Source organism: Athene cunicularia (genome assembly GCF_003259725.1).
Source record: "Athene cunicularia isolate RWA chromosome 3 unlocalized genomic scaffold, athCun1 chr3_part1, whole genome shotgun sequence".
NCBI lineage: Eukaryota > Metazoa > Chordata > Aves > Strigiformes > Strigidae > Athene > Athene cunicularia.
In genome coordinates, this window is record NW_020799097.1 from 35,830,214 (window position 1) to 35,855,966 (window position 25,753).

At 36.6% G+C, this 25,753-nt stretch overlaps 1 protein-coding gene across 4 annotated transcripts in view; it reads right to left on the reverse strand.

Annotated features, from left to right (window-relative positions):
* Positions 1 to 25,753, reverse strand: part of PHIP (pleckstrin homology domain interacting protein) — a 106,373-nt gene that overhangs the window by 56,450 nt on the left and 24,170 nt on the right. For 3 of the 4 annotated variants that reach the window (XM_026845215.1, XM_026845213.1, XM_026845212.1), the window contains 7 exons: positions 25,630 to 25,730; positions 18,741 to 18,811; positions 17,881 to 17,981; positions 17,749 to 17,789; positions 17,162 to 17,260; positions 14,956 to 15,109; positions 13,890 to 14,024 (listed from right to left, as the gene is read on the reverse strand). In XM_026845215.1, the coding sequence (XP_026701016.1) occupies positions 13,890 to 14,024; positions 14,956 to 15,109; positions 17,162 to 17,260; positions 17,749 to 17,789; positions 17,881 to 17,981; positions 18,741 to 18,811; positions 25,630 to 25,730 (702 nt within the window). Of the gene's footprint in view, positions 1 to 13,889; positions 14,025 to 14,955; positions 15,110 to 17,161; positions 17,261 to 17,748; positions 17,790 to 17,880; positions 17,982 to 18,740; positions 18,812 to 20,025; positions 20,150 to 25,629; positions 25,731 to 25,753 lie in introns of those variants that run through there. The other variant, XM_026845216.1, reaches the window with a different exon arrangement.

Here is a 25,753-nt window from a genome sequence, read left to right on the forward strand (position 1 = left end):
GGGGGGGGGGGGGGGGGGGGGGGGGGGGGGGGGGGGGGGGAGGAAAAAAAAAATCACACTCTTAAGATGATGTGGGGTTTTTTTAATCCTTCCCAGCAATAAATTCTTTGGATAGACCATTTTCAAGAAACCCCTGGGAATTAAGAGTGTTCGTTGGAAGACATTCCCTTCTTATATAAAGGAAAAAGAATACTGATCTACTACTATTCAGTGATTAGTACAGTACAAATAGTTTTACTTTAAATGTGGCCAGAATCTGGTTTAAAAAGTACTGGCCTTTGAGTACAACCCCTCAAGGCTGATGTACAATTACTTGGAAATAAAGATCCTTAATATTTTAAGAACAAAAATTATTGCTGGGGATAAGCTTCCAAGATATGATTACCATTACAAATTAAAGAGCACAGTCTGCCAGAGTGTGCTACCCAGGAGAGATTTTTTAAAACAAAAATATTTTGAGATTAATAAATGACACTCTACAGTGGAATTTCTTCAATAATAAAGCTAGCACAGGAGTTAGTCATTTGGAACAGAAACTAAATGTTAAGCTGCAAAAGGGGAAAGCTGGAAAACAGTGAAGCTGTAACTTCAGCAAGCAAGATAGAGGACTTCAGCAAGAAGGAAGTTGCTTTCTCTGCTCCATCCCTTTGAAATCAAAGATGCAAGAACTATATGAAGACTGTATCACAAAGAAGATAAACTGTTTATTCTGGCTGGAACCTTCCCTTCTGTATAAAAGGATATCAATGGTGAGGAGAAAAGATTGCTCACAAGAACAGAAAAAAAACAGTGGTTAATTAAGATACATCCCAACAAAAGGCTGCCAAGAGTGATCACATTAAGACACTGCTGGTAGGAAAGCAAGTAGCAAGTCAGTCACAAACAGGGAAGAACCAGTGACACTATGAGGACTAAGTTAAGATTACTTTTAGTCTCAATCCCAAGAATTAAACCATTTGTCTGTATTTTCACTAGCAAGGAAACAGATGAACATTGGTACATCAGAAATGAAAGAATTTTGATTAAATAAGAGAATGAAAGAGGGACATTACTCTTTTCCTTTCAGTTTTGAAGAGCTTGTTATCCCCCAAACCAGAGAGAACAGAATTGTGAAACTAGTACACAGAGTAACATGTCTTTGATTCATAAAAACAATTTATTGTATGAAAACAGAGTCGTACCACCTACAGAGAGAGTGAGCTCAATAATGTCTGACCTGTTATCAATAGACAGTATGAAAGACTTAAAACCTAGTTTTTTAAAAAAGTAAAAGACATGGGAGGAAAAAAAGAAATAGAAATCAAGAGTAGAGAGTACCAGATAAACTTAGCACACTTTCTTCAGTAAAATAACTGGGGTTTTTTTATACCAAGAAAATATCATTCATTCAACCTAGCTAGATTTCACAGCCACAATGTGGCACTGAACACTTAGTTCAAATGGAAGATTGTGATGAACTGGAGAAATGCAGAGTAGGTAAACTTACTAAGGAAAGGATAAGAGTTCTTGAAAGACATACAGAGCTAAAAGGATATTATCAATAAAATTCAAGTCAGGCCTTTCTGTTAGTGACTACAGAAAAAATAAGAGCCTGTTGATGAAACGGAACATTAGGAAATCATCCATTGAGAACAGATTTGGGACACAGCACAAGTGAGATCTACTCAAGCAATTAAAAACCAACAGGACAAAATGTAGTAGGCCATGAACCTAGTAAGATTATTAGAAGTAACTTACTAACACACTTACTGCTGGAAAATATAATGGAGTCTACACAAAATAACACTATGCATGTCTCTCATGCCTTCCAACAGAAGTCATCAGCACTGTTTAAAAAGTCAGTGAACTCAGCCTCTACTAGTCTGAGGTAAGTAACATTCTCTCCTTCACATTAAGGGACTGAGGCAATTAGTTGGAAACACAGGGAGAAAGATCACTGTATATTCAATGCAATGCATCACACATAACACAGGAACAAAAAGAAAACTATAATCCTAAATACCTGAAGTATATCCAGAAGTGAAAGAGAAAGCACATACATGCTAGACAAACAGACAACGATTAGAACACTCTTCCAAAACAATACACATAATTTCTGCTTCCCATGTTCAAGATAAGTAAATTCTAAGTGGAACAGCTACAGAAAAAGGTTTCCACTCATCATGATAATGGAAAACCTAGGAGCCCAGCTTCTTCACATGAACACTAAGGAGAGAGAGAACTACTTTGTATGCTTATAGGAAAAGACCTTTATCAGGAAGAGAGCTACTCAAATGCACAGGAACAAGTGAAAATGAGTTACAAGCAACATTCAAACTTGAAAACTGAAATTTAGATTCTAATGATCACAACAATGGTATGCTAGAACAACTGCCTAAAACTAATAAAAAAGTAAAGTTAACTAATTGTTATTAAAACATATAATCTCTTTCATAAGTGATGAAACTACATCATAGCTGCTCGAGTCAAATCAGTCTCCAAGTATTTTGAAGTTCCTTTGTAGGTTTATGTTTTCCTTTGCTTTAAGGAAGGATCTTCGACCACAGCATGCTTCCATGATAAGCCAAAAAATATCTACAGACTTTCTGCAAGGTTATAAAGAGGTTGCTGCAGATTTGGAGAAGTGGAAAGAACACTTAAATTTTAAGCCAGTTTATAACAAAAAAAACCAGAAAAGATCAACAGGGCTTCTACACTGCTTCCAGAACAGTAACAAAGGCTGAAATGGTAGGAAAATGACAAGTCATTAAATTAAGAGTAAAATATTTACTAAAAATATTTCCATCTTCCTACCCCTAAGGCGGTTATCCATTCAGGAATGTTTTGTTTGTCTTGAAAGATATACATATCAATGAAAAGATCTGACGGATCATGCACCCTGTGGATCCCTGAAGTTATATAAAGGCTATATAAAAGTATTTACAGCTCTTTCCCCTGCCCCTTAATGAGCATTCTGCAAACTCAGTACTGGTTTCTGAAGAGTACCAGAGCATTATGCTAACTTTGCTCTTCGGGATGTGATTTTATGTACTATTCAAAGGTGGAACCTCTCAAAAATTTAAAAACCACTTCAGTAGGACTACACAATGACTGATTCAAAAATAATAATCTTATTATGAGTCATTCTGTATTTCAGATGACTACAAAAACCTGATCTAAAAATAGAACCTCATATAATCCCAGCAAAACTGGAAGTCTCTTCAGACTTTATGAAGGCCACAACATAAAAAATAAACATTTTAAAATCTCTAGTTCACTGGAGATTACAATACATTGTCCAAATGCAAGCAAGCAGTATGCCTTTTGGACATGAGTCCAAAAAAATCACCTCGTGTGATGGAAAATCCATGCACAGAGCATTTAGCTGAGCTGTCCTAGATGGAACCTAAATCTTCCATGTTATTCTTCTGACAAGGACTCCAATTTTTTAGTATGTCATTTACGCTAAAACTAATGCAGTCCTTGCCAACAAAGCTCTAGGTAGGCCATGCAGGTTTACTGATTAATAAAAAGGAAACAATGTTGTAAGCAATATGATAATGCTGTTAGGGCTTCAGTATTTATCAGGTCGCATTGGAAGTAGAAGTAGCATTAGAAAGTAAGGAACCAATTCACTGAGATCAGTGAATGATCAGACCTCAAAAGATGGGGCAGGAAAACCATTAAGATACCCAGACATAAGTAGGCATAGCATAGGAATTGCCTGTAACAGTGTCCACTCACAGCTAAAAATAAAGGACATGGTCAACAACAAGCTCTCTGAAGGATCAGGAGCACACAGAAAAAAATCTGATTGCAACTTAGTAGCCTCTGCTTGATTGACAATTTGCAGGAAGAAACCCTTTTGACCTGAATCAGTTGATGCCGTAACACTGACCATAAGTTCTAAGCAAAACAAGGATTAAACTGTACTGAAACATTCAAACAGTCATTGACAGGGTATGTATGAGTCCAAATTCACAAAGACATCATCACCATTATGAAATACATTACTACTACTATCACCTCCATGGGGGTTCCCAATTTTTCTCGCTGATTTATACAAAAACATAAGACATGTGGGAAGAGGGCAGAGAGACTGGGGGGGGGAACAACCAACACATTACTGCATCCAGATGGTCTGATTCTTCATCCGTAGTGCAGACTCTCCGTTAACTTCAGATAGGGTCAAAATTACACCTAGAATTTCCATTGTAGGAGTCAGGAAAATTCTTATGGGCTGCTTGAACTTGACCTTCTTATGGTCAAGTTTTGTATGTGACAGTTTCAGTCACTGCATATGCTAACAGCTTCAAATAAATCTACAATAAAGCCAAAGTTCAGAAAGCTAAGGAAGTGTTTCTATCAAATATTTTCAAAAGATACGTTAAGTTTCAGAAAGCTGGGGAAAATGTGTAAGCTTGAAAAAAGACCATGCAATGCAACTACCATACATCCTATAAAAGTAATGACAGATTCACTTGGAAAGAAATGCATGGAACCAGGAATAGTACCAGACAACTTTACATTAATTAGACAACCAGCTAGCTACAGACTTGGGGACAAAAAAACTCAGACATTAGCTTCCGCAATCTTGTCCTTATTTCTTCATGTCTACATGGCCAGAACTTTCAACCTTAACATCAATATGTGTTGTTTTGTTGGGGTTTTTTTGTTTGTTTGTTTTGTGGGGTTTTTTGTTTTGTTTTTTTTTTTTTTAAATATAAAACATTTATCTGCATTTACACAGATTAACTAGTATCTCTATGAAAAGGCATATATTCAGCATGGTAACTTTACATAGTGAACGTAAAGCAAAGCTAATATGAATGTATCCACTTCAAGCTTTCTCACTGGATGCATGACAGTATACATTTTCAATTTCAAAAACAAGCTTAATAATTTAAATACATCTATTGCCTTAGTTATAACATATCACTAGATTTCCTGATTTGTGCCAGGATTTCTAAGCAGCATAACCTGTTTCATTAAGACACCATTTGAAATAGCAGCAACACTTCAGAGCTATACAATTATAATAATCATGTAAGCAGAAAGAGAGTGCCTTACAAGGTAGGTTAGTATCTGCTTGCTGATTCTACTACTCCATTTGTTTTCAAAGTCAATCAAATGAAATAAAGGAATTTCAGAGAGCACCTTCAAAACAAGCATATCAAATTCATTTTGTTTCCTCAGCCCAAGGCTTCTCAAAAAAGAACCAACCTGAAAAAAAACACCCTAAGGACCAAAAAGGGTCACTTTTTTTTTTTCTTTACTATAGCATAGTCATAAGAGCTTGAGTCTAAACTTTAAGATTGGTAAGAAAATCAAGGGACCTAAAAATAAGTTTGTGAGTATTCACAAAGAAGTTCTATTTCTTTGATCACATGGAAGTATTACATATTTCAGTGCATAAAAAGTTAGAACACAGTCTAATGAAAGCTACTGCAGCAGAGTAATCAGGCTTTAATGAGCAATCCTGCATCATCACAAGATCCTTCCAACATAATTTTTCTTCCACTTAATTTTTTGAGTGGTAGCTGTTAGAAACATCTTCGTATTGTAATCCTTTAAGTGTGAAAAGCAGATGGTGGAGTCTTATCTTCTCAAGTACAGAGACAGAGACCGTATAGTGAAGTAAAACTTTTGTTCTTCCCTTCAGGAATACCCAGACATAACCACTACAGCTTTTCAAAAACATCTACCAAGCTTTATTTACATGATTGCCTCACTTCATGTACCTGACAAGCATACAGAGATTAGAAAGGACATTTAAATTTCATTTGGAATTAATTTTGAAGTAACAATATACAGTCCTTTGTCTAAAAATCAAGTAACACAGAGAAAGGCGTTATGCATGTCTGCTTGAAAACTACTCAGATATTTTCGCTTTAACTTGTGGTAAAAATAAATACATTAAGTTGGTCATGCTAAGAAATCCAGACCAGCTTTCTCAAGTGCAGCTCTGCATTTTTCTATTTCAGATAACAAGCACTGTCCCATCAAATCTGAGACTTCATTAGAGAAGCTGAGTGAAGTTTCTGGTCAACTTTGTATGACAGTATAAGACATGCAATGCTGTGCAAAAGAAGTCATAACCAGAGCAATTCTTTAGCAAAATTTTGTTTACTGTTTTATTAACATTTTTACCCTAATGCAAGGCTATAAGCTTTTGGGGGTTTGTTTTGGGTTTTTTCTCTCAAAGATTAACTTCTGCAGTACTTTCCTAACTTCAACCAAGAACATAAGCAAAAGATCCACCTACAGGTTTGTTAGTTCCACTGATAAAGTAGCTTATGCCTGTTGGTACTGTATGCTCAACAGTTTAAGTACTTTGAAAAGTTTTTCAGTAGCAAGAACTTCAAATTTGCTGGTTCCCCACTGATTATAAGTTTTGATGAGGCAACATAATGCAAAGTCAAAATAACATTATCTTGCTAAAAGCATTGATAATTATTTACATAAGTTTCCAGGAAGATGTCCTTTAATCTCTGAACTCCAAGAATGAGGAGTTTTGTCCCCATTTTTCTTTTAGCTATCACAAATTTTCCTTAGAAGAAAAAAGAACAAAAAAGGAAATACAACTTTATTTTGTAGTTATATCCAGACTTTATCCTAAAATCTCGAGTAATTTGCTTCTGGGCCGACAATTTTAAATGAAGTTGCAACAAAATCACGTATTACTAAATTGGTATTAAAATTGTAACTGCACAAATTTTAACTTGTTAGAAAATAGACACTTTTCCATTCAGCTGCTTACACAGTACCTGTTTTAATATATGGTTTCTACTACAGATAGAAGAAATGCTCATCACACTAGACAAATCACTGAATAAGCTATTTAACATTTTGTGAAATAAACACAAAAGTGTTTAAGTCCTTACTTTGTTTTAAAAAGTTCATATTTAAGGTCAGAGTTTCATCATCTGTTGCTAATTAATAAGCATCTTGGAAAGAACACATGCAAGTCACAAGCTTCCTAGTTCTGGATACAATGCCTATTCACATAAAATGCAAGTAATGTATTTTACATGAAAGTGTGGGATTATTCATTGTGAGCTTCCAACAGAAAAGTAACTAGAATGAAAGCAAACACCTAGGATTCTGGTACAGAGATCTAGATGAAAATATGTCCCCATTAATAAAACCACTGTTTTTTCCTAGGACAACTGAAAACCTGTAAGAAGCCTCATACTACCTTACAGGAACTACAGCTATAAAAGAGGTTGTTGTCCTTCTAGGTCTCAAGTAAAAAGTATGTTTTAGCCCCAGGATTGGAGTTTTTTCAAAAATGGCCAAGAAATACAACTGTACCCTAGATCTTCTCCAACACTGATGCATAAGGCAGGTCAGCCTCTCCTCCAGGCTTTGTAATTTTAAAGGTTTTAGGTTTGTTTTTTTCTTTTCTTTTCTTCTGTTGGTTTCTGTAACAGCGGGACAGAGGGTATAAGAACGACAAACACCAATTCCAACAGTAACAGTTACACTGCTGTAAGAAATCATCCACTACTGTTTAAGTACCAATCTGGTTTCCAGGGCAAGAAACATTTACTCAGTGACACAGAGGAGAACAATGGTGTTTCTGGGAGAGATTAAAGATTTTCTTTCACAAATGTAGGAGTTAGTTATTTCAAAGGAAGCTGAAGGTGGGAGAGGGGAAAAATAGGTTAGGTGAGCAACTTTTTTTTATTCTTCCTCCTCAAAAATAATCAGAATGTTGCTTCAATCACTAGGTTACAGAACTTGAGTTGTAATGCATTTTTGAAATATACTCATGGTATGTATTCCTACATGCTCTGATGAAATGTGCTTTGGCATTTAGAAAAAGACTCATCAAATTCTCAAGATATACACTGTATATACTGTGACCTTTAAGTGTCAAAGGCTAAGATGGCTTAGCCTTTCAGCAAGTCAGAAAAAGTCACAAGGTAGGAGGATTTTGAAATATTCTGATCTGTGAATTTAATACAAGATCATAAAATCATTCTTTTTGTATCAGTATTGAAAAGCATTCTTTAGAGTACCATTAAAGGACTAAAGCCACCTTTGGCCTGAGTTCAATGTGGGTTCTAGAACCCTCACTCACCCAGAGCGTGTTGCAAAGAATACTATCCTACATGACAGTGCTCATAAAGGCTGTCTTAGCTCTAAGGTAACATAACAAGAATCAGTCCAAATAAACTCTTCACAACCACTAGGAGGAACACATTATGATTACAAGTAAGCAGAAGTCTGACCTTAACAGGCGTTCAGGCACACGAATCATGTCAGACATAAGAAAGCCTACTACTAGCTACAGCAAAGCCCAACTTCTCCAAGGTGCAACTTGCAATGAGAGTCAATCCAGTAAGAAGAGCAACACCTAGTTGCTGGGTTTTTTTGTGAAATCTGTTGACAAGGAGAACCATTTTTTATTCAAAGGCATCTGTACTCCTACTTGATTAATTTCTAAATTACACAAGGATTTCTTTAACACCATAAAGCTAGTCTTTATCAACTAATACACAAGCTTCCTGGTACAGTAACCGCAATGCTTACTTACAGAAATCTGCTGAGTCAGGTATCAGAGTCAGGCAAAGCAATTACATTCAAAGATACAGTATAAAAATCCAATATTCCACAGTGACAAAGATGGTAAAAATGCCTGCTCTCCCCTAGTCTTATTTTTGCTACTGTGGTACTGTTTTCATACTTATAACAGCGTACTTTTAAGTAACTGCGTACTGTATGTTCCTGCAACTGTTCATAAAGCTATGCTGTAAACCAAATTATTTAAAAAAAAAAAAAATAAATATAAATTTCAGAGCTATTGGCCTGCACATATCCTGAAATCTTTTAGGAAATTTTTTTTTAATATTCTTCTGCAGAGCAGCCCACTAATAAGACAACAGCTATCTGCTTTACTACAGGAAAAACCTGTATTCTAAGGCTCCACACAGAATGCCTTTTGCAAGCAGTCTGAATCAGCAAAGCTCAGCCCCAAGAGGCACTGCTTAAAGGAAAGCATGCTTAAAGAAAACTATGTTAAGTCCAAAAATTAAAAATCAAGGGCAGCACCATAACATCACAAACCTATTTGGGATCAGACTTTAGGCACATCAGTACTTAATATCCAAATTGCAACACCAATAAAAACCCAATCACCAAACCAAACAAAAATCCATGCATCCACCTAACATTACTAGGTACTTTCTTTTTTATCTGGAAGATTCTTAAAGTCCCCATTGTTTTCTTTTTCTCCTCATACATTGTCAGAACTGAGAAACTTCTGCTTAAAGCCTACAGGAACTAAAAGTGTAAGGCTAGCACGCAGCACACACCATCCAAGTGAGAACCCTGGCATCCCTAACAATTCAAGTGTCAAGTCTATTAAGAAGTAACTTGGTGAGAATACCTGAAAGAAAACAGATTCTATGACAACAACTGAGTGGTGCAGAGCTTTTATTTATGACATAACAAAGCACTAATCCTGCAAGTTCAAGAGCTCGCCTGAAGCTTGAAGCCAAAGGCCATTTCTACCACCTTCTAATTTATTCAAAACATGGATTTCCATACCTAGGAAAAAAAGGCTAGCAGAAGTGCCTAAACCAAGAGGCTACAGTGCCACAGTGGCACAACTTCAAGAGAAAGTTGGGAAGAAGTCCTGTCTAGACATTTATAGCTGAGCTGCTCTCCTGGGTAACTGGCAGATGTTTAATTGAACACGTTGTCACTGAGGAGAGAATAGAATCTAGGCCTTCAATTTCCCAGCTCAACAGCTTAGCATTAGTTAAGGCAATCCCAAGGCAATTAGTTAAGGCGCCCTCCTTTTAGGAGAGCTGGGACCTCCCTCAGTTATTGGGAAGTTGCATTACCACATAAGGGATCCAGATGCCTTATTGCAGCTTTGAGTAAGAAACTGCATTTCAAATATACCTCTACGTACATTATCACGCAATGGCTTTTACTAGACAGCCCACCACTCAGTGTATTTTTTTTTATGGATCATCCACTAAGACACCTAAATCTCATATACTGCTCAGTAAACAGAGGATTTGGTAGGATGTTGAACTCTACATCGGAAACCCTGGTCCCCAGTAGCACAACACTGAAGTCCTTCAGTGAGTCTAGGCCCTGGGTAATGAGGCATAATTTAAACATTTACAAGGGGTTGTGTTGTCCTTCTGTAGCAAAACCACTATTTTTGTGAAATACATAAGCTCTGAAACAGCTGGCTGCAGCAATCACTTAAGGTTTATTACCCTGTTTCTTCAGAGGTCTGCTAAATGCTTATTTGTACCTGGGAAATACAGCATGTGAAGCTGTCCCAGTATTACAACACCAGAGCCACGACCTCATTGATTACTTGGAAAAAGGAATTACAGAAATACACTGAGAACATGTTTTTCATTAGCAGCAGTATTAAGTCAGGACTGGCAGGTATATTACACAGGCCACAAAACAACAAATACCCGTACCTCCAAATGCTATTTAAAACCATCCCAGGACTTCTTTGCTGCATCTCAAAGTTGCCTAAAAAGCTTTAACCCTCTCACACTCTTGATATTTCTACAGCAAATTTCACTCTCTGGCGTAGTGAATCATTCCTTGAGTCTAGCTGACTCAAGTCACTCAATTACACCAATTCTGAATGCCCATGAACTCAGACACTGAGTTATGCACTACTTACAGAACTAGATCAAACGAAAACTACAGATGAAAATATGAAATATATAAAATATATACATACTTACTGAGAGTAAACCCACGTGTGTAGACAGTCACTTGTGGGGCTGAGTTTACTACTAATTATAAAGACCAAAATCTGGCAAACAGAACAAAGATGCTTCAAATTAACAGTGTCTGTGCCAATTGATTCAATTGCAAATCTTAAGTTTAAAAACCTGTGACAGAATGTTCTGTAGGACCACAAGAGACTCCTCTTAGCACCCATAAGTAGGCACAAGTAAACTTTGATTCCTCCATTCCCTCTCTTTCTCTTGTAAGACCCCACCTGGAGTACCATGTTCCCTCAACATAAGGACATGGACCTGCTTGAGCGGGTCCAGAGGCCCATGAAGATGATCAGGGGGCTGGAGCACCTTCCCTGTGAGAACAGGCCGAGAGAATTGGGGTTGTTCAGCCTGGAGAAGAGAAGGCTCTAGGGAGATCTTATAGCAGCCTTCCAGTACTTAAAGGTAGCCTGCAGGAAAGATGGGGAGGGACTCTTTATCAGGCAGTGTAGTAATAGAACAAGGGGTAACAGTTTTAAACTGGAAGAGGGCAGATTTAGATTAGATATAAGGAAGAAATTCTTTTCTATGAGGGTGGTGAGGCACATAACCATGGTGCCCAAAGAAGCTGTGGCTGCCCCCTCCCTAGCAGTGTTCAAGGCCAGGCTGGATGGGGCTTTGAGCAACCTGGTCTAGTGGGAGGTGTCCCTGCCCATGGCAGGAGGTTGGAACTCGATGATCTTTGGGGTCCCTTCCAACCAAAGCCATTCCATGATTTAACTTAAATACAAAAAGTGTATTTGGTTACTACAGCTTTGCAATTTCACATTCACTGACTGGATAAAAGGGGTTATGTTTCAAACTGACTGAAACTGCCTGCATCCCTCTAATTTTGATTCTTCCTGGTGCTGACAATGGAGTTTGGGGGGATGGTAGGGCAGGGGGGCATAGACAGGCGCCAACTTAAAAATACCTGACTCTAGGGATTTGCCACAAGGCTTTAGATGTACCAAGCAATCCATCCAGAATGGGAATACCTGACTGGACTATCACCAAGCTAACAGTCATCTAAGACTTTGCTAAGTCAATCAACAGCACCCCCACCCCACCCCCACCAAGGTCTGCAATTTTTCTTAAGAGCTTTTGTTACAAAGTTATCCAGTGCTAGTTCTTGTACCACAGACACTGTTTTATCAGGCAATGATAGTAAGAAGTTCTTGAATGGTAAAGCAAATATCTCATGACATTCAACTCTCAGGTTTTGTTCCTCCAGATGATGTGCCCTGTCTGATCCAAAAGAACATGATCGGTAAAAATTTCCAATCCTCTGAAAACAAATACTGTTTTTCAGAAGTATGAGATGACATACTGAGCAAGTCAGTGAAGGTACAGTGGTTATCAGATTAATTTAATAGTGGCTAATCTAATGATGTTCCCATCTGATATGCCAGTTAGGAAATGGGAGAAGACTGGCAGCTCTGTATGTATTCGTGCCCTGCCTTAGTAAACCAGAAAACTTAACATTTGCAGCTCTGCAGAGGTGACTTTGAAGTCAAGTCTCATGGTCTAGAAGCACCTTCCTCCCCCCCGCAATCATCTAAAAAACCCTCTAATTTCTACCCATGTCTTTTGAAGCATCAGACATGGAAGGCTTGCTGGTGAAGTATTCAGAGACTGTAGAGAGATACCTCTCCTGCATACATGGCTCATATGACTTATTCTTTGGTTTGAGACAAACTGATTGCCAGATTCCCAATTTCCCTCACCTCACACAACAAGTAGACTTTCTCACATTAATTTCTTGCATGAAGCACAGCTTACTAGCTGATGAGATCTTCTGATTATCTACACATTTCTCTGACTCCAAATATCTTAAAAATGTATGTGATCTCTGTTGAGTCGCACCCCCTTGAAATATGTCTTTCAGGAGGTTGCCTAACATCACAGGCATCTGTAATTTAGATTGATAGCTCTTAAATGGATTTGTCTTACAAAGAGCAGATGAGCTCAGCCTCTTCTGAGTTTAAATTCCATGAAAACTATCATACATCCATCATAAGTAGTAGTGGAAAGGCAACCTACCAATGCAATGAGAACATATACCTCAATTGGTAACAGTGAATAGCACTGAGTAACAAAGATCTGTACTCATAGATCCAAGATGATTGTCTCAGATCCTTCCTAAGTTCAGTTACAGAAATCAGTCCAGAGGGAACAATATTGAACCTAGGTCAGTGCTGAAGGAGTCTAAGCTGCTTTCTCTCCCATTAAGCTTTGGAGAATTTTCTCAGAGACTTTATGAACTGTACTATATACAGCAGATCTCAAAATCTTTCTTTATGTTCAGAGTGACCTTCCTGGCTTGATTTCATTTCTAGTGCCCTTTTTTTTTTTTTTTTTTTTTTTTCTACAGCAGGTCTCTTCTTCTTATCATCTTCTTTATGCTGGTCTCCAAGACTACCATTCCACTATGGCTGAAGGCTGGATGAAGCCCATTTGCCTACTCTCAGCAGTCTCAATGATTCTCCATATCCTACAAACACTTTTGTGATTTTCTCCAGGAGACAAAGTCTGAATTGCACAACACATCATTACCTTTTTGAGGAAAAAGATATGTACAAAGACCCACTTAATATCAAGAAACAGATGGAAATACCTGTTGCATCCATCTTCCGGAAGAATTACTTTAATGCAGAACAGACCAAATTTGAAACCTGCATGTGGAGGAGCTCTACACAGAAAGGCTGACAGTATTCAGTCCAATGGGCCAAGGCGTCATACAACAGCTGCCTTGTGACTCCTGAAGAGCTTTAGCCAGATTAAGAAACAGTAACGCAAAAATAAACCAAGTTCCACCTTGGTTCCCCAGGCAGGAAACAGAGCACTGAAGGAAGGTCTCTGTCACCCTGTCTCTTACACATGATCTCTGACAATGCAAACTAACACTCCAATTTCATGCGGATGAAGCATACAGAAAGATGGCACTATGAAATACAGCCAAAGAAACAAACTTTTTATATTTTACAGATTTAATCTTTGCCCCACTAAACTGAACAGGAATTTCTTTTGACCTCACTGGATGCAGAATCTTGCCCTATACACAAATGCATGCTTCAAGATGGCCTACATAAGTATGTTCTAAAAGCAAGAAGTTTAGAAAGGTTGCTTTGGCATATCTACATAAAGCACAATAATTACCATGTTGAAGTAAGACCGGATTTTGACGCCTCTTGCCAAATCCCAAACTATGACATTTCCATCGTGTCCAGCAGAGAAGAGAACTCTTGGATCAAATGGATGAGGTTCAAGTACAAACACTTCATCTTCATGTCCCTGAAATTAAAGATACGGCAAGATGAACAAGAGGATTGTCTCAAATATTTATCCAGGAATTCCAATATGATAACACTAGCAACTGCCACACTGTGAAAGTGTCCAGCAAAGAACTACTGTGGCCACACATTTCTTTTTTTTTAGCAGTGTATTATACTCTTCTCTTTACAGTCGCAACTTCAGCTTCCTAAGTTCTATGTCAGGTATGCTACCTTTACAACAGTATGACCCAATACTTCTGCCATGATTTTAAAAGGTTAGAGTCCACAATGTTCAGTATTTTCAGTCTTAATGTTCCCAAGATTTCAATTTTTTTAGACAGAATATTAGTTAGAAATTTTATTTCGATCCATTAAAAAAAAAAAATCAGTAACTGAAATTTCAAGAACATCTCCAAAATTAATGCTAAATTTTAAAGCTTTGCATGATTTCCAACTCTAACAGAGCATCTAGTTACCTAGAGCTACCTATTTTCTCAGTTTAAAAAAAGTATCAAACATTAGTAAAAATGTTATTTCATTTATTCTAGATAGAAGACTATTTTTTGTACTCATGGAATTATTAGGTTGCAGAAATGTCTAGTTTAAAACAGGGCAAATTTATCCATTAATGGTATTTCAAAACTTTTGTCACATTAAATAAAGGTAAAAATAAACAACTGTTTCCTTCTCTCCTTCAAGAAAGCATTTTAGGGGGGAAAAAAAAAAGTCCAAAATTAGTTTCAGACGTCTTGAACAGCAATGATTATTTGCAACTTTAAAGCCAAAATACAGCTAATAAAGAGCTGACAGACATGTCTATTACACTTCAATTATCTGGAATAATTTGTTAAGGCAGTTTTCAGACAGAAAAAAACACCTAAGTAAGAATTCTGATGATGTATACATAAGTTTTGCATTCAGGATTCATAAATCAAGATGGAACACCTTACCATGAGAATATGAATGAGTTGGCCAGTGAAAGAATTCCAAACTTTGAGAGTCATGTTATTTACTGCAGTTATAACCGAGTTGTCATGGCGGTCCCATGCCACCATGGTCACTTTTAGCTTTGTGATTTTATCTTCAACTCCTTGTAAACTTTGTCTAAAACAAAAGAGCAAAAAGTTTCAAAGCAATCCTAGTTTGCCAAAACATTATGTCCCTAACAAATGAAAATGCTTCTGTATTTTGCTTTATTAAGAATAGAAGCACTACTTCAAGAAATTGGAGAAATTAAAGATGTTTTTCCATTATGTAGCACATACAATCACAAAAGAACTGTAGATGCTTAAACAATGACTACAGAGTCCTCTTAATATCTTAAAGAAAATGGTGATCTGTTTTTCTAGAAAATGTCCTCTGACACCTGGCTTAACCCAATTAGATTTGATAGCTACAGTACTGTTGTGACATTTGAAGAGCAAAAATCCAAACTAGTGACCAGTGAACAGTAATCTGTCCTGGAGAATATCTGTAGTAACTAGTTATAAATATGGAGAGAAGTATTCTGATACCCTTAAATGAGTTAAATTCTCAGACTATATTTAGTACTATACCACCATCCTTACATCACTTTACTATCAGTAATACTGGCACTTAATCTTGCATAGTTTTTGGTTTTATCCCTATGAAAACCAAACACTAGCCACCTATAATATAATCTACCAGAATACTACAAAATCACTTTTTTGTCAGTGTGGTTTAAAGATGAATCACCAACAAATTCTCTATTGCATTGATTTCTGGGAAAACATCAACCAAATGCAACAATAGCATGTTACCACCAAGGACGCAGACAAAATACAGAATCTTCTGTACAGTAAGCACTACAATACATTACACAATAGTATATATTGTACAACTGAATAACAGATTTCTGAATAACAGAAAATGTAGTTATAGCCAGATTCCTTTCTAGATTCAATGCAGAACCCAGGAGGCTTTATAAGCTGAATTCACTCCTTCCTGTCAGTGCAGCAATTTAATTTTCTTTGACAAAATTGTGCTTGTGCAGAAAAGATCGAATTTGGAGCTGCACTTATCCCTCTAGTCAAAAGGACAAAACAGAATTCAGCTAAATGTGCTTTACTGAAATAACTGTTCAGTTTCTCAAAGAAATTCAGCATTTTGTGACCACAATGACAGAAGAATCCATTCCTATTTTTCTCAGGATCGGTTAAAACTAATAATTTTTACAGGCTGCATTTTCAAGAGGATGTCAGTCTGTTCTCAAAGTACCAGTGTTTTATACACTCTTGTCCAACAGCTTTATGTTCATGTCTTGCTGCATCCGCCCATAACTAACAAGATACTCTCTCAACTAAACATCCGACTAAATAATAGCTTATTTATCCTTCTCTTCTATAGCCCTCTCAGTCTTTCATACACCTTTCCACAGGATTATTGCTGAAACAATTTAAATTTTTTTTCCTATTCAGTATCATCCTTCAAACCACTCCATATGATCAGTAAGAGGAAAAAGGTTTACCCCTTCAACCCATTATAAATCTTTCTAATATGTGTCAGCTGGAAAACATCTCCTCCATGCCAAAATAAAAGCATGCAAGTCACAATTCCTACTAAGTTATCCTCCATCTCAAGCCTCTTTTGTTGCTTGTTCTAGTGCTTCTTACACTAGAAGTACCTAAATTCTCGGATTGTTTTAACAAATTAGAACCCATTACAGAGCAAGAGATTCATTTGCTCTGGCATGAGGTATGAAAGAACCCAATACCGCTTTTCTGGGCATGTAGATTCCACAATATCTTTAAGCGTTACTAAAATGCAAGCAGTCTCAAAAATAAATATGACCTGGTTTTCTTACTCCAGAAATAAATACCTATGTAAAAAGCCATATAAATTTGACTTTTAAGGGATTTTAAGTATCCTTTCTGCTTTTAATCTAATCAAAATACTAGTGGAGCTATTACCAGGACAAGCTAAGTTTCTACAGCTGAATATGTAGTCAAATATTTATTTTCATTGGACTTCAAAAGCTAGACAAACATATCTATTTAAGTAATTTAAGCAGTAATAATTTAAGAAGCTCCCCCCCCCTCTTTTCCCCATTCTTTTTTTTTTTTTTTAATAAGTCAGCAAATTATATTAACAGCCTTCAAATACCTATCTGATAGCAGAACATTTTACATCACCTACCCTGCTGGACGAGTAGCCATATCTAACAAAATGCTTTTCCATTCCCTTCGCTTGAATTGCCAGATCCGTGCTGTGCCATCACGGCTTCCACTTACGAATCTAACAAAAGGGGAAAAATGTTACTCAGACATCGAAGGCAGATCTATGCAGAAAAGACAGTTGAAAACTGAAGTTCCAGAATTTAGAATTCAAAAAAGGAAGCTGTAAGAAGACCAAGGAGTGTCAGAATATTTTTTATAGAAAATAAAAAGGTTGTATTTTATATGTGAATATATATATATATATATATACACACAAATACATTTCTCAAAGAAGAAATTTTAAGGAGTATAAGATTACTTGATTTTGGCAAGTTCAAAATACTTTAATCAGTCATTACAATAAAAACAACTGTAAAATTGAAGGAGTATTATTAAAACAAAACAGTGAGAATCCAGTAGTTATAGATGATTTTACTAGATGAACCTTAAAACAGAAAGTGACTTTTTTTTTTTTTTTAGAACTACTTCCAGAAACTGATATTTACAAATGTCCACAAGGTCAAAAAAATAGTTCTGAATAAATAAATTAATAAATTGTGTGCTTACCTGCTACTACTATTAGAAAACTGAATGCTGTCAACTTTGTCCTATATAAAAAAAAAGTAGAAGAAAAACATTATTCCAAATTATCCAAATTATTTTAATCAAACACATATGTAATTTTAAAAAAGTATTTACAGTATGAAACTCCAACTCTGATATCTTCTCTGGCTGACCTGATCCAAAGAAATAAACCCTAATGATGTGATCTGTACTCCCAGTGGCCAAAAACATTCCACCTAAGAAAAACAAACAGATAAGACAATCTAATGTTATTACAGTATTTTCAAACACTTGTAACATCAAATACTTTAAGTTTATAGCTGTATCTCATTTCAGCTATGCCTGCAACTGACCTTTAAGTAAAAACAAGATTTAGAAACTCAAAAGTTTAACAGGAGCTGAATTACCCCACATTTGCTGTCAGATAAATATGCATCTGCAGACTTACCTGAAAGACTAGTTAACTACAGTAATTTGTTTGCAACTAAGCCCTTAGAAGCCTCAAGCTTAACAAAAATTGAATGGAAGTAGAGCTCCAGTACACTTTCTGAAAATAAGTTTCTGTAGTTTTGGTATTTTATCCAATTAATTATGCTGCACTCTTCAACTGTCAACTCTACAATCAATGAAATTCAGACGGTGAGAATCCAGTAATCAACACCTTGTCCCAATCCCTATAAATTCCATCTCAAAGTCAACTCTCAGAATCACTCTGAGAAAAAGGTATACATCATGTTTTAAAAGACCTGCAGTCACAAGAGACTTACTTTCAACATTTTATACTTAATGGTTTTCAAGAATTTCCATATCACCAAGCATTTATGAATAGATTCTGAATTTCTGTTTTAAATATTTGGGTTTTTTTAATATCTACTTTAACTCAATTCCATCTTATTAACAAGAAGTATGCTACAGTAACTGTATTATACTTCCGTTTTACTCTGCAAATGACTACTTATATTGATACAAGTGAAAAAAGGAAAAAACTCTTTTACCAGCACTAAAAGAAGAACAGATCATTTGGACTCCGGGCCGAGGGCGTTCTGTAAACTTTGTTGGCCTTGGACTACAAATAAAGAAAGACAAATAATTTCCTAATAGGACTTCAAAAAGTAAGTCAGTATCTTAGAAATAAAGCACAGAAGGACAAAATTAAGCATGAAGGAACAGATGGCTGCCCATCTATAAACAATTTTGTGTGACTATGCTTCATGATCTTTAGGAAACTAAGACATCCAGATGGACTAAGTAATCCATGTATCAAGGAGAGTTGTATCACAACTTAAATCCCGTTCCTCTCTCCTCTCAAATACTGCTATATAAAACATTCTCCTCCTTAAGTCACCAGCAAAGCACAACAAAAGACACTAGAACCAGCTGCCCATGATATTCAGTTTTAAGCTACTGGGTGTACTGGAACTCTGGCTTTCTCTTGTAGCACACAGCTGTTTTTACAAGAGAGAAACAGAGCTTGGTGCTCTTTATAGATAAGGACACAAAAGGAATTTAAATAAATTTGTAGTTTTTCACAGTATTTGAACATACCAGTTTCTTCAGAGGACATATATTCTTTGTGGGCTAGTTTCAAACAGTGCCCAAATAACATAAGGACAACAGCTAGAAGTTTATGGCCTGTGCTTTCTTTTAGGCATCTCAGAACCTGATGTGCAAGCAGAACTAAAGCTTCAATGGATTTGTCAAATTAAGAGTATATAAAACCAAAACAAATCAGATCTGCTTCTTCAATCATTACTTCAAGTCTGTTCATGCACTGCAGCAACCTCAAATCAGTAGGTGGTCTTGCATAGTATGCCATCTGCAATCTTCACTCAAAGAATAAACTTACTAGAGAACAGCAGCATTACACCCACAAGTGTCATCACTAAAGATCTGTTTTAACATAAAAGAATGCATATTCATAACTTATCCAAAACTTTCTCTTTTAAAAGCAAAATGGTCCATATAATTCATTTCAGCTGAAGGCAGATGCGTAAGAGACATTTCTCCACTCATTAGCTATTCCTATCTCAAAAAAAGTAGTAAGCATTAAACCTTAGTGGTGCCTACGCATTAAACAAAGTAATAAACACCAGGAATACCAGTAAAATCTGTCTCCAAATTGTCCCTTCAGTATAGGCCATTTCTGTGAACTTCCCTCTAGGAGTTTTAAGGTAACTCCCTGCAGACTCATGACAAGAAAACTTCACAAGAAGATACACTAAACAAGACAAAGATCTATTCTACAAAACAGTTGAAACCCTTCTTAACTGAGATACTAACATAAAAAGAACTGTCAGATGATTCAATATGCGGCTTACATAACTTGGAGCAAGTCTAAATAGATAAATAGGCTGCTGTTTTCTTCCACTGTGGTTTGTGAACTCTGCCTTTGGAGTTAGGACAGCTGCAAAATAGAGCAAGTATGAACTTACATTCTAGTTTGGATAACCAAGTTAAATTCTCCAACTTATGTCTCTCTAATGTGTGTTATTTTAGGCATTAAGAGACAAAAGATTATGGCAATCTTTTACTATAGAGCAGGACTGTGGTCTCTGGAAAATGAGTTGGGCACTCAGTATTTTTGGGAAGCAAGGGTAGGGGGCAAAAGTATAATTTCTTGCAACATACAGAAACCAAGATAATTGTTTCACTTTATAGACATTCTCAATACAATTATTAAGTGGCTGGAAGGCACTAAGATAACTTCACAAGTATTTCATAGAGAGAAAACACCTGGAAAACCATTTTCCTCATGGACGAGACCTGTATTAAGTTCAACACAAATCCAGAAATGAGAGGGACTTAAGTAAAAAAAAAAAAACCAAAACACCTGCACTCAAAACAGCAGACAAAGAAACAATCTGGCATATGTGCCTCAGCTAAGGGACACACTCACCCATGTAAACACCTCAAGTTTGTCTTCAAAATGCAGCCACAGTGTTACCTAATTGTTACCTAATTCAAGTCCTGACCTCACTGTGGGCATGTAGTGGCTCAAGCAAGATTTCTTTCCAGAAAACAAATGTGGGATATAACCTCTCCAAATTAAAGTCTCTGTTTGCAAGCTAATGAACAAGGTTCAGCATACCTGAATTCTGATGTATGACCAGCCCCTTTAACACCAAGTGCCTTCTGCTTAAGAAAGCAGATGAGAAGTATCACACCACGCTGATGACAATTGAGAAACCAACGTCTTGTCCAAAATAGGAACACAAAAATCATCAGCATGTGTTTTTCCTAAGTGGTTTTTTTTCCCTCTTTTAAAAATTACGTGGGAAAAAATAGAAAAGAAGAAAAGCAGTATAGTAAGCTCCTCTACCCAAATCTGTGAGACAGTTCTGCTGCCTTGTTCATACGGTCTGCCAGTAACAGACTAACACTGGAAACTTGTGATCCAAACAGGTGGCAGAAGAATAACAAGAAAACTCAGCATCTTTGTCAGTGAAAATACATATGCAAATATTTTGCAGTACAATTATTTTAACTCTGCTGTACTGACCAGTTGTAATAATTCTCCCTTGAAAACAGATTATTCTTCAGTTCCTGATGACCTCAGGCTGATTTTCTCTCTTCTCCCTACTGTCAACTGATAAAGGATCCGACTTTTATGTTTCCTACCACCATCCAGAACAGTAACAGGACACTAAAAAGGGGGAGTCTTGACTACCTAAATTTTTAATTGTTTTCCCATCTTGTATGGGACAATTCCTTGCCTTCCTTACTGGCACCAACAACCAACTTTCCTGTTCTCTATTTGGAAACCAAATTAATCTACCTGGAACATTACTGCTTTTAGGTCAGAAATCTCTTCACTGAAAAAAAAAAAAGGAGCACACAGAAGGCTCTGTAAATACTGAAGAACATGCACCCACACTAGACACAGAAACACTTGAGTAAGGCAGATCATTCTCCTTTGAATAACATGAGAATTTTGTGGTCAGACATGCCAATGTCTGTGCTTCACCCGATAGCAACAAACCTACTGTAATGTGTTCTTCTGCAGTTTATCAAAACAGAGCTCTGTCACCAAGCACCTCCCATCTGGGCCATATGTGTAACCTAGATACTGAACATGCCTCAATTAATGAGGTTATCAAAAAACTGGGAGACCAACACAGGAAGCCTCTAATTTCAGAGATACAATTAATACTGCAGCAGAGCTGCTAGCAAAGCTGTATACAATGATTTTTGTGATCTAAAAATGAAAAAAAATTAACATTTGCAGAGATTAAAAAAAACAGAAACCAGAACTGGGATAGGGCATTAGACATTAGAAGGCTTAAAGGATGGCAAAGTCCATTTTAATGGCAAATGTGGCAGTTTTTAAGGTGGTGAGTTTTCCAGTTTTTCATGGTATGTTAAGATAAATAATTGCTCTGTAATATTTTGATCTCATAAGTGGGGAATAAAGAACAATTTTGAGTTTCCTCATTTCCTGAAGAAGCTGACAGGGAAAGATTCCCTTCAAAGGGAGTTCTTCCCAGGAGGGACTAAGCCAATTTTCAGTTAAAGACAGAGAACTGATCCAGTAGACTTAACTGAAAGAGTTTTTCAGCACAGTCAATAGAACAAAACTGACTATTTTTAAATTCAAGAGCATACTTAACACAGTAGTGTATCCAAACACTGCCCTTCCTATATTTCATGGAAAAGTTCAAAATACTGCTGGTACTGCCAACCATCTTGAAACTACAATCAACCACATGATCATCATGAGGCTGCCCCACAGCTCATAATCTTAACTTAGTCCCAGATGATTCAAGTAGTACTGAGTATAAAAAGCAGGGAGTGTGGGGTGCGTGCATATCCATCTCTTTCCCCCTCCCTACCAGTCCCCATTTAAACTATCAGACGACTTAGTAACACACTGTCATTATCGATAGCAATTGTATTATTGAAGGACAGGCTGCAGTCAAGCTCAGCAGGAGCATGACATCAAGTTCTGACTTAAGCATGTGACAGCACCCTTCACCTGTACTATTCAGATCTTTTAGTCTTGCTTGAAAGCCCCCATTTCTCCTTTCTGGGGCAGGAATAGTGCTGGAACTGAAATACAGGACAGCAAGCTCAGAACCTGAATAACTGTGGTAAAAAAAAAAAAAAAAAAAATCTTAATTCTTTCTGCCAGCTTTCCTCCTTTTTAGAGATACTGAACAGAAGCCTGTATTTTTCACTACAGCGATAAAAAGAAGGACAAGCTTCCCACCTCACCAGTTATTTTCTCTTCCAGATGGCTTACACATCATGTTTTTAAAAAAATAACCTCAAGAAGCACCTTATGAAAAAATTTACAAAAACCTTTCTTTTCTTTGATGCTATTATATTGCTGGCACTTTACTGAAGGAATGTGGAGGGAATCTGCCATGTTTTCACAGTTGTGGAAATAGATCCAGATCTAAAGGTCTAAGGAAGTTTAATTGCTTCATCAAAAATTTATGACAACGTACACTCATTACCAAGATGCACTGTCCATAGAATGCAGCTTCCTTATGGAAAATGACACTGGACTTTCAGTTTCACAGTATAATTTATTTTGGTTTAGTGAAATAAGCATGACAACCACAGTTAAAAATGTTTACTGATTAGCACATTAAGTAAAACTTCCTGTAACTAACAAATTCCCCTGAACTAGTAAGCTGTTCAATTCAGTAAGAGCTACATTAAGACTTTTCTGGATGTCCAACTATTTCAATGTCTTAAATGACATACAGTTATGTCTCAGCCCCAAAAAGATATATCTGTTTCTTATTTAGACGTTACCATATTTTTATCAAGTTTTAGCCTGGATCAAAAAGTATCATTACTTCAAATACATAACAGGTCTATTAAGTTCAAACGAAGATCTAAGACCAGTATCCTGGCTTCAAAGTAGCCAAAACTGGATGTGTTAAAGCAGAAAAAGCACAGAGTGATGCCTTTTATTACCCTCATATAATGCATAATACTCTGTGGCAAGGAGTTCAATAACTTAACTGCATGTTTTCTGAAGAACCATCTCCTTCCCATTTGGAATTGACCTTCACTTGATACCCTCCAGCACAGCAATGACTCATTATATACCCTCCTCAAGACACTCATGACTGTACATATCTCATCTTCATGTATTTGTCTTTTTCCAGACTGAAGAAACACAGCTTAAAGGGTTCCTCTGTCTTCTCAAACACAATGTATAAAATACTTCCAAGAACAGAAGGTAAGGACAGTACAAATTCCAGTCTCAAAGTTTACTCTGCACACTGTAGTTACGCAACATGAGCCACTGGCATGGCTTGAGTTACGGGACCACCTCTTTGCTGTGCTGTACAAGACAGCTGAACTAATCTGTTTTCTCTGTAACACTGTCTGATCACATCTACTGTGACTACTTATACGCGAAATCATTACTCAAAAATCTTTTATTCCTTTAATATTTGCTGAGTGCATCTTATTGAAAATTTTAATTCTACATTTACATATCACCATGGAAGGGAATTAGTTGAGAATCCCCTACCATACCTGATGCCAACTTTCTCACTCCCTAAGTTTTACCTCAGAACAAATCCCATCCAACTCCATAATTCATCCAAACATTCACAATTTCTGAATGCTCATCTCAGCTCGTATAATATAACCCACTAAACTCTCATGGATTCTGCTATTCTCTAATGACAGAGTTGTTTCAAAATTCAATTCCAGACTCTAACTTTACTTAGGAAAAGGAGAAAAAAAGAATGAAAGGAAGAAAGTAAGAGAGAAACATGAGCTCAAAAGGTTTATAAACAAGGCAGATTAAGATTTTATCTTGTCAACAAGAGCTCAGATTTAAGAGATCTTAAGGTAAATAATATGGTAGCAACTCCTCTCCCTTTGCACATTAAAAAGAAGCACATAAGCCTTCTCGTCCTCTCCTCAGTAAGAATGAGAGTCAGTCTTCGATTACAGCATGTACCAGGCAGCAGAGGATTAACAGTCAGCTTCATCTACAGTATCAAAAAGAGCCAGAACACCCACCAAACATCAAAATAGTTAAGGTCCAGACAATTAGAGAAGTATCTAGGCAAATGTATGTACAAGCCCTGCATAACCTTGGCACACCATAAAAAAGATTCTAACAGCAAATACCAAAACTACAAGAAAAAGAAACCTACCTGCTAGGAGAATATATCCATAAGAACACATCGTATCCTCAAAGCTAAATCACTAATGGTTACTAAAACAACTATTTTGAATTTTAAGCTACAGGTGTTTTGTGATAAAGGAAAAGGAACAAGAAGCATCTGAAAGTCATTACAAGTTAATTTTAAAAAACAAGATCTATTTGAGGGTCCTGGCTACATTTTGAGTGTCTTTTAATTTGAAGGCAGAAACTTTAGGCGAAACTTCAGCCGCCAATATACAGCTGCCAAAGAATTCTGCCTCCTGCCACGCTACAGTAAAAAGCAACTATGAAAAGTTAATACAGATAAGAACAAACATCAAAAACACCCCACCCTAATTTATACTAGGACATTACAGTCTCCTAAGAAGAATATCTGGATTTTCAAGTCTAAATTGTAATCATTTTATCAACATAAATTTCATTTAATTTGGGACTAAGAGATGAGAACGGAACCAAAAAGTACCAACTTTGACATCATATAGCAAAAAAAAAAAAAAATCATTCTTTTTACTAAACTAAGACTGATACAGCAAAACTGGGTATACAGTTACTTGCTTCACTCCACAAAATGTTATACTATCAACTTAAGCCTTAAAAGGTAAGCAAGCTATAGCTACACCAGAAATAGATCATACATAGTGAACCAGCCAGTGACAAGTTTTGTTTTAGTCAAATTCTTCTCCAACATTTGTACATCATTCTTAATTACAAAAAAAGAAATAGCAACAAATAAAATGGCAACTAACTTTATTTTAAGGGTGCCAGCATCCCACAGCCAAAAGCATATTGTTCCATCTGCCCCGGTTGAAGATAAGTATCTCTTTGAGCCACTGCACAGTGGAGAGAACTGGGAGGAAGGGGGTGGGGGTG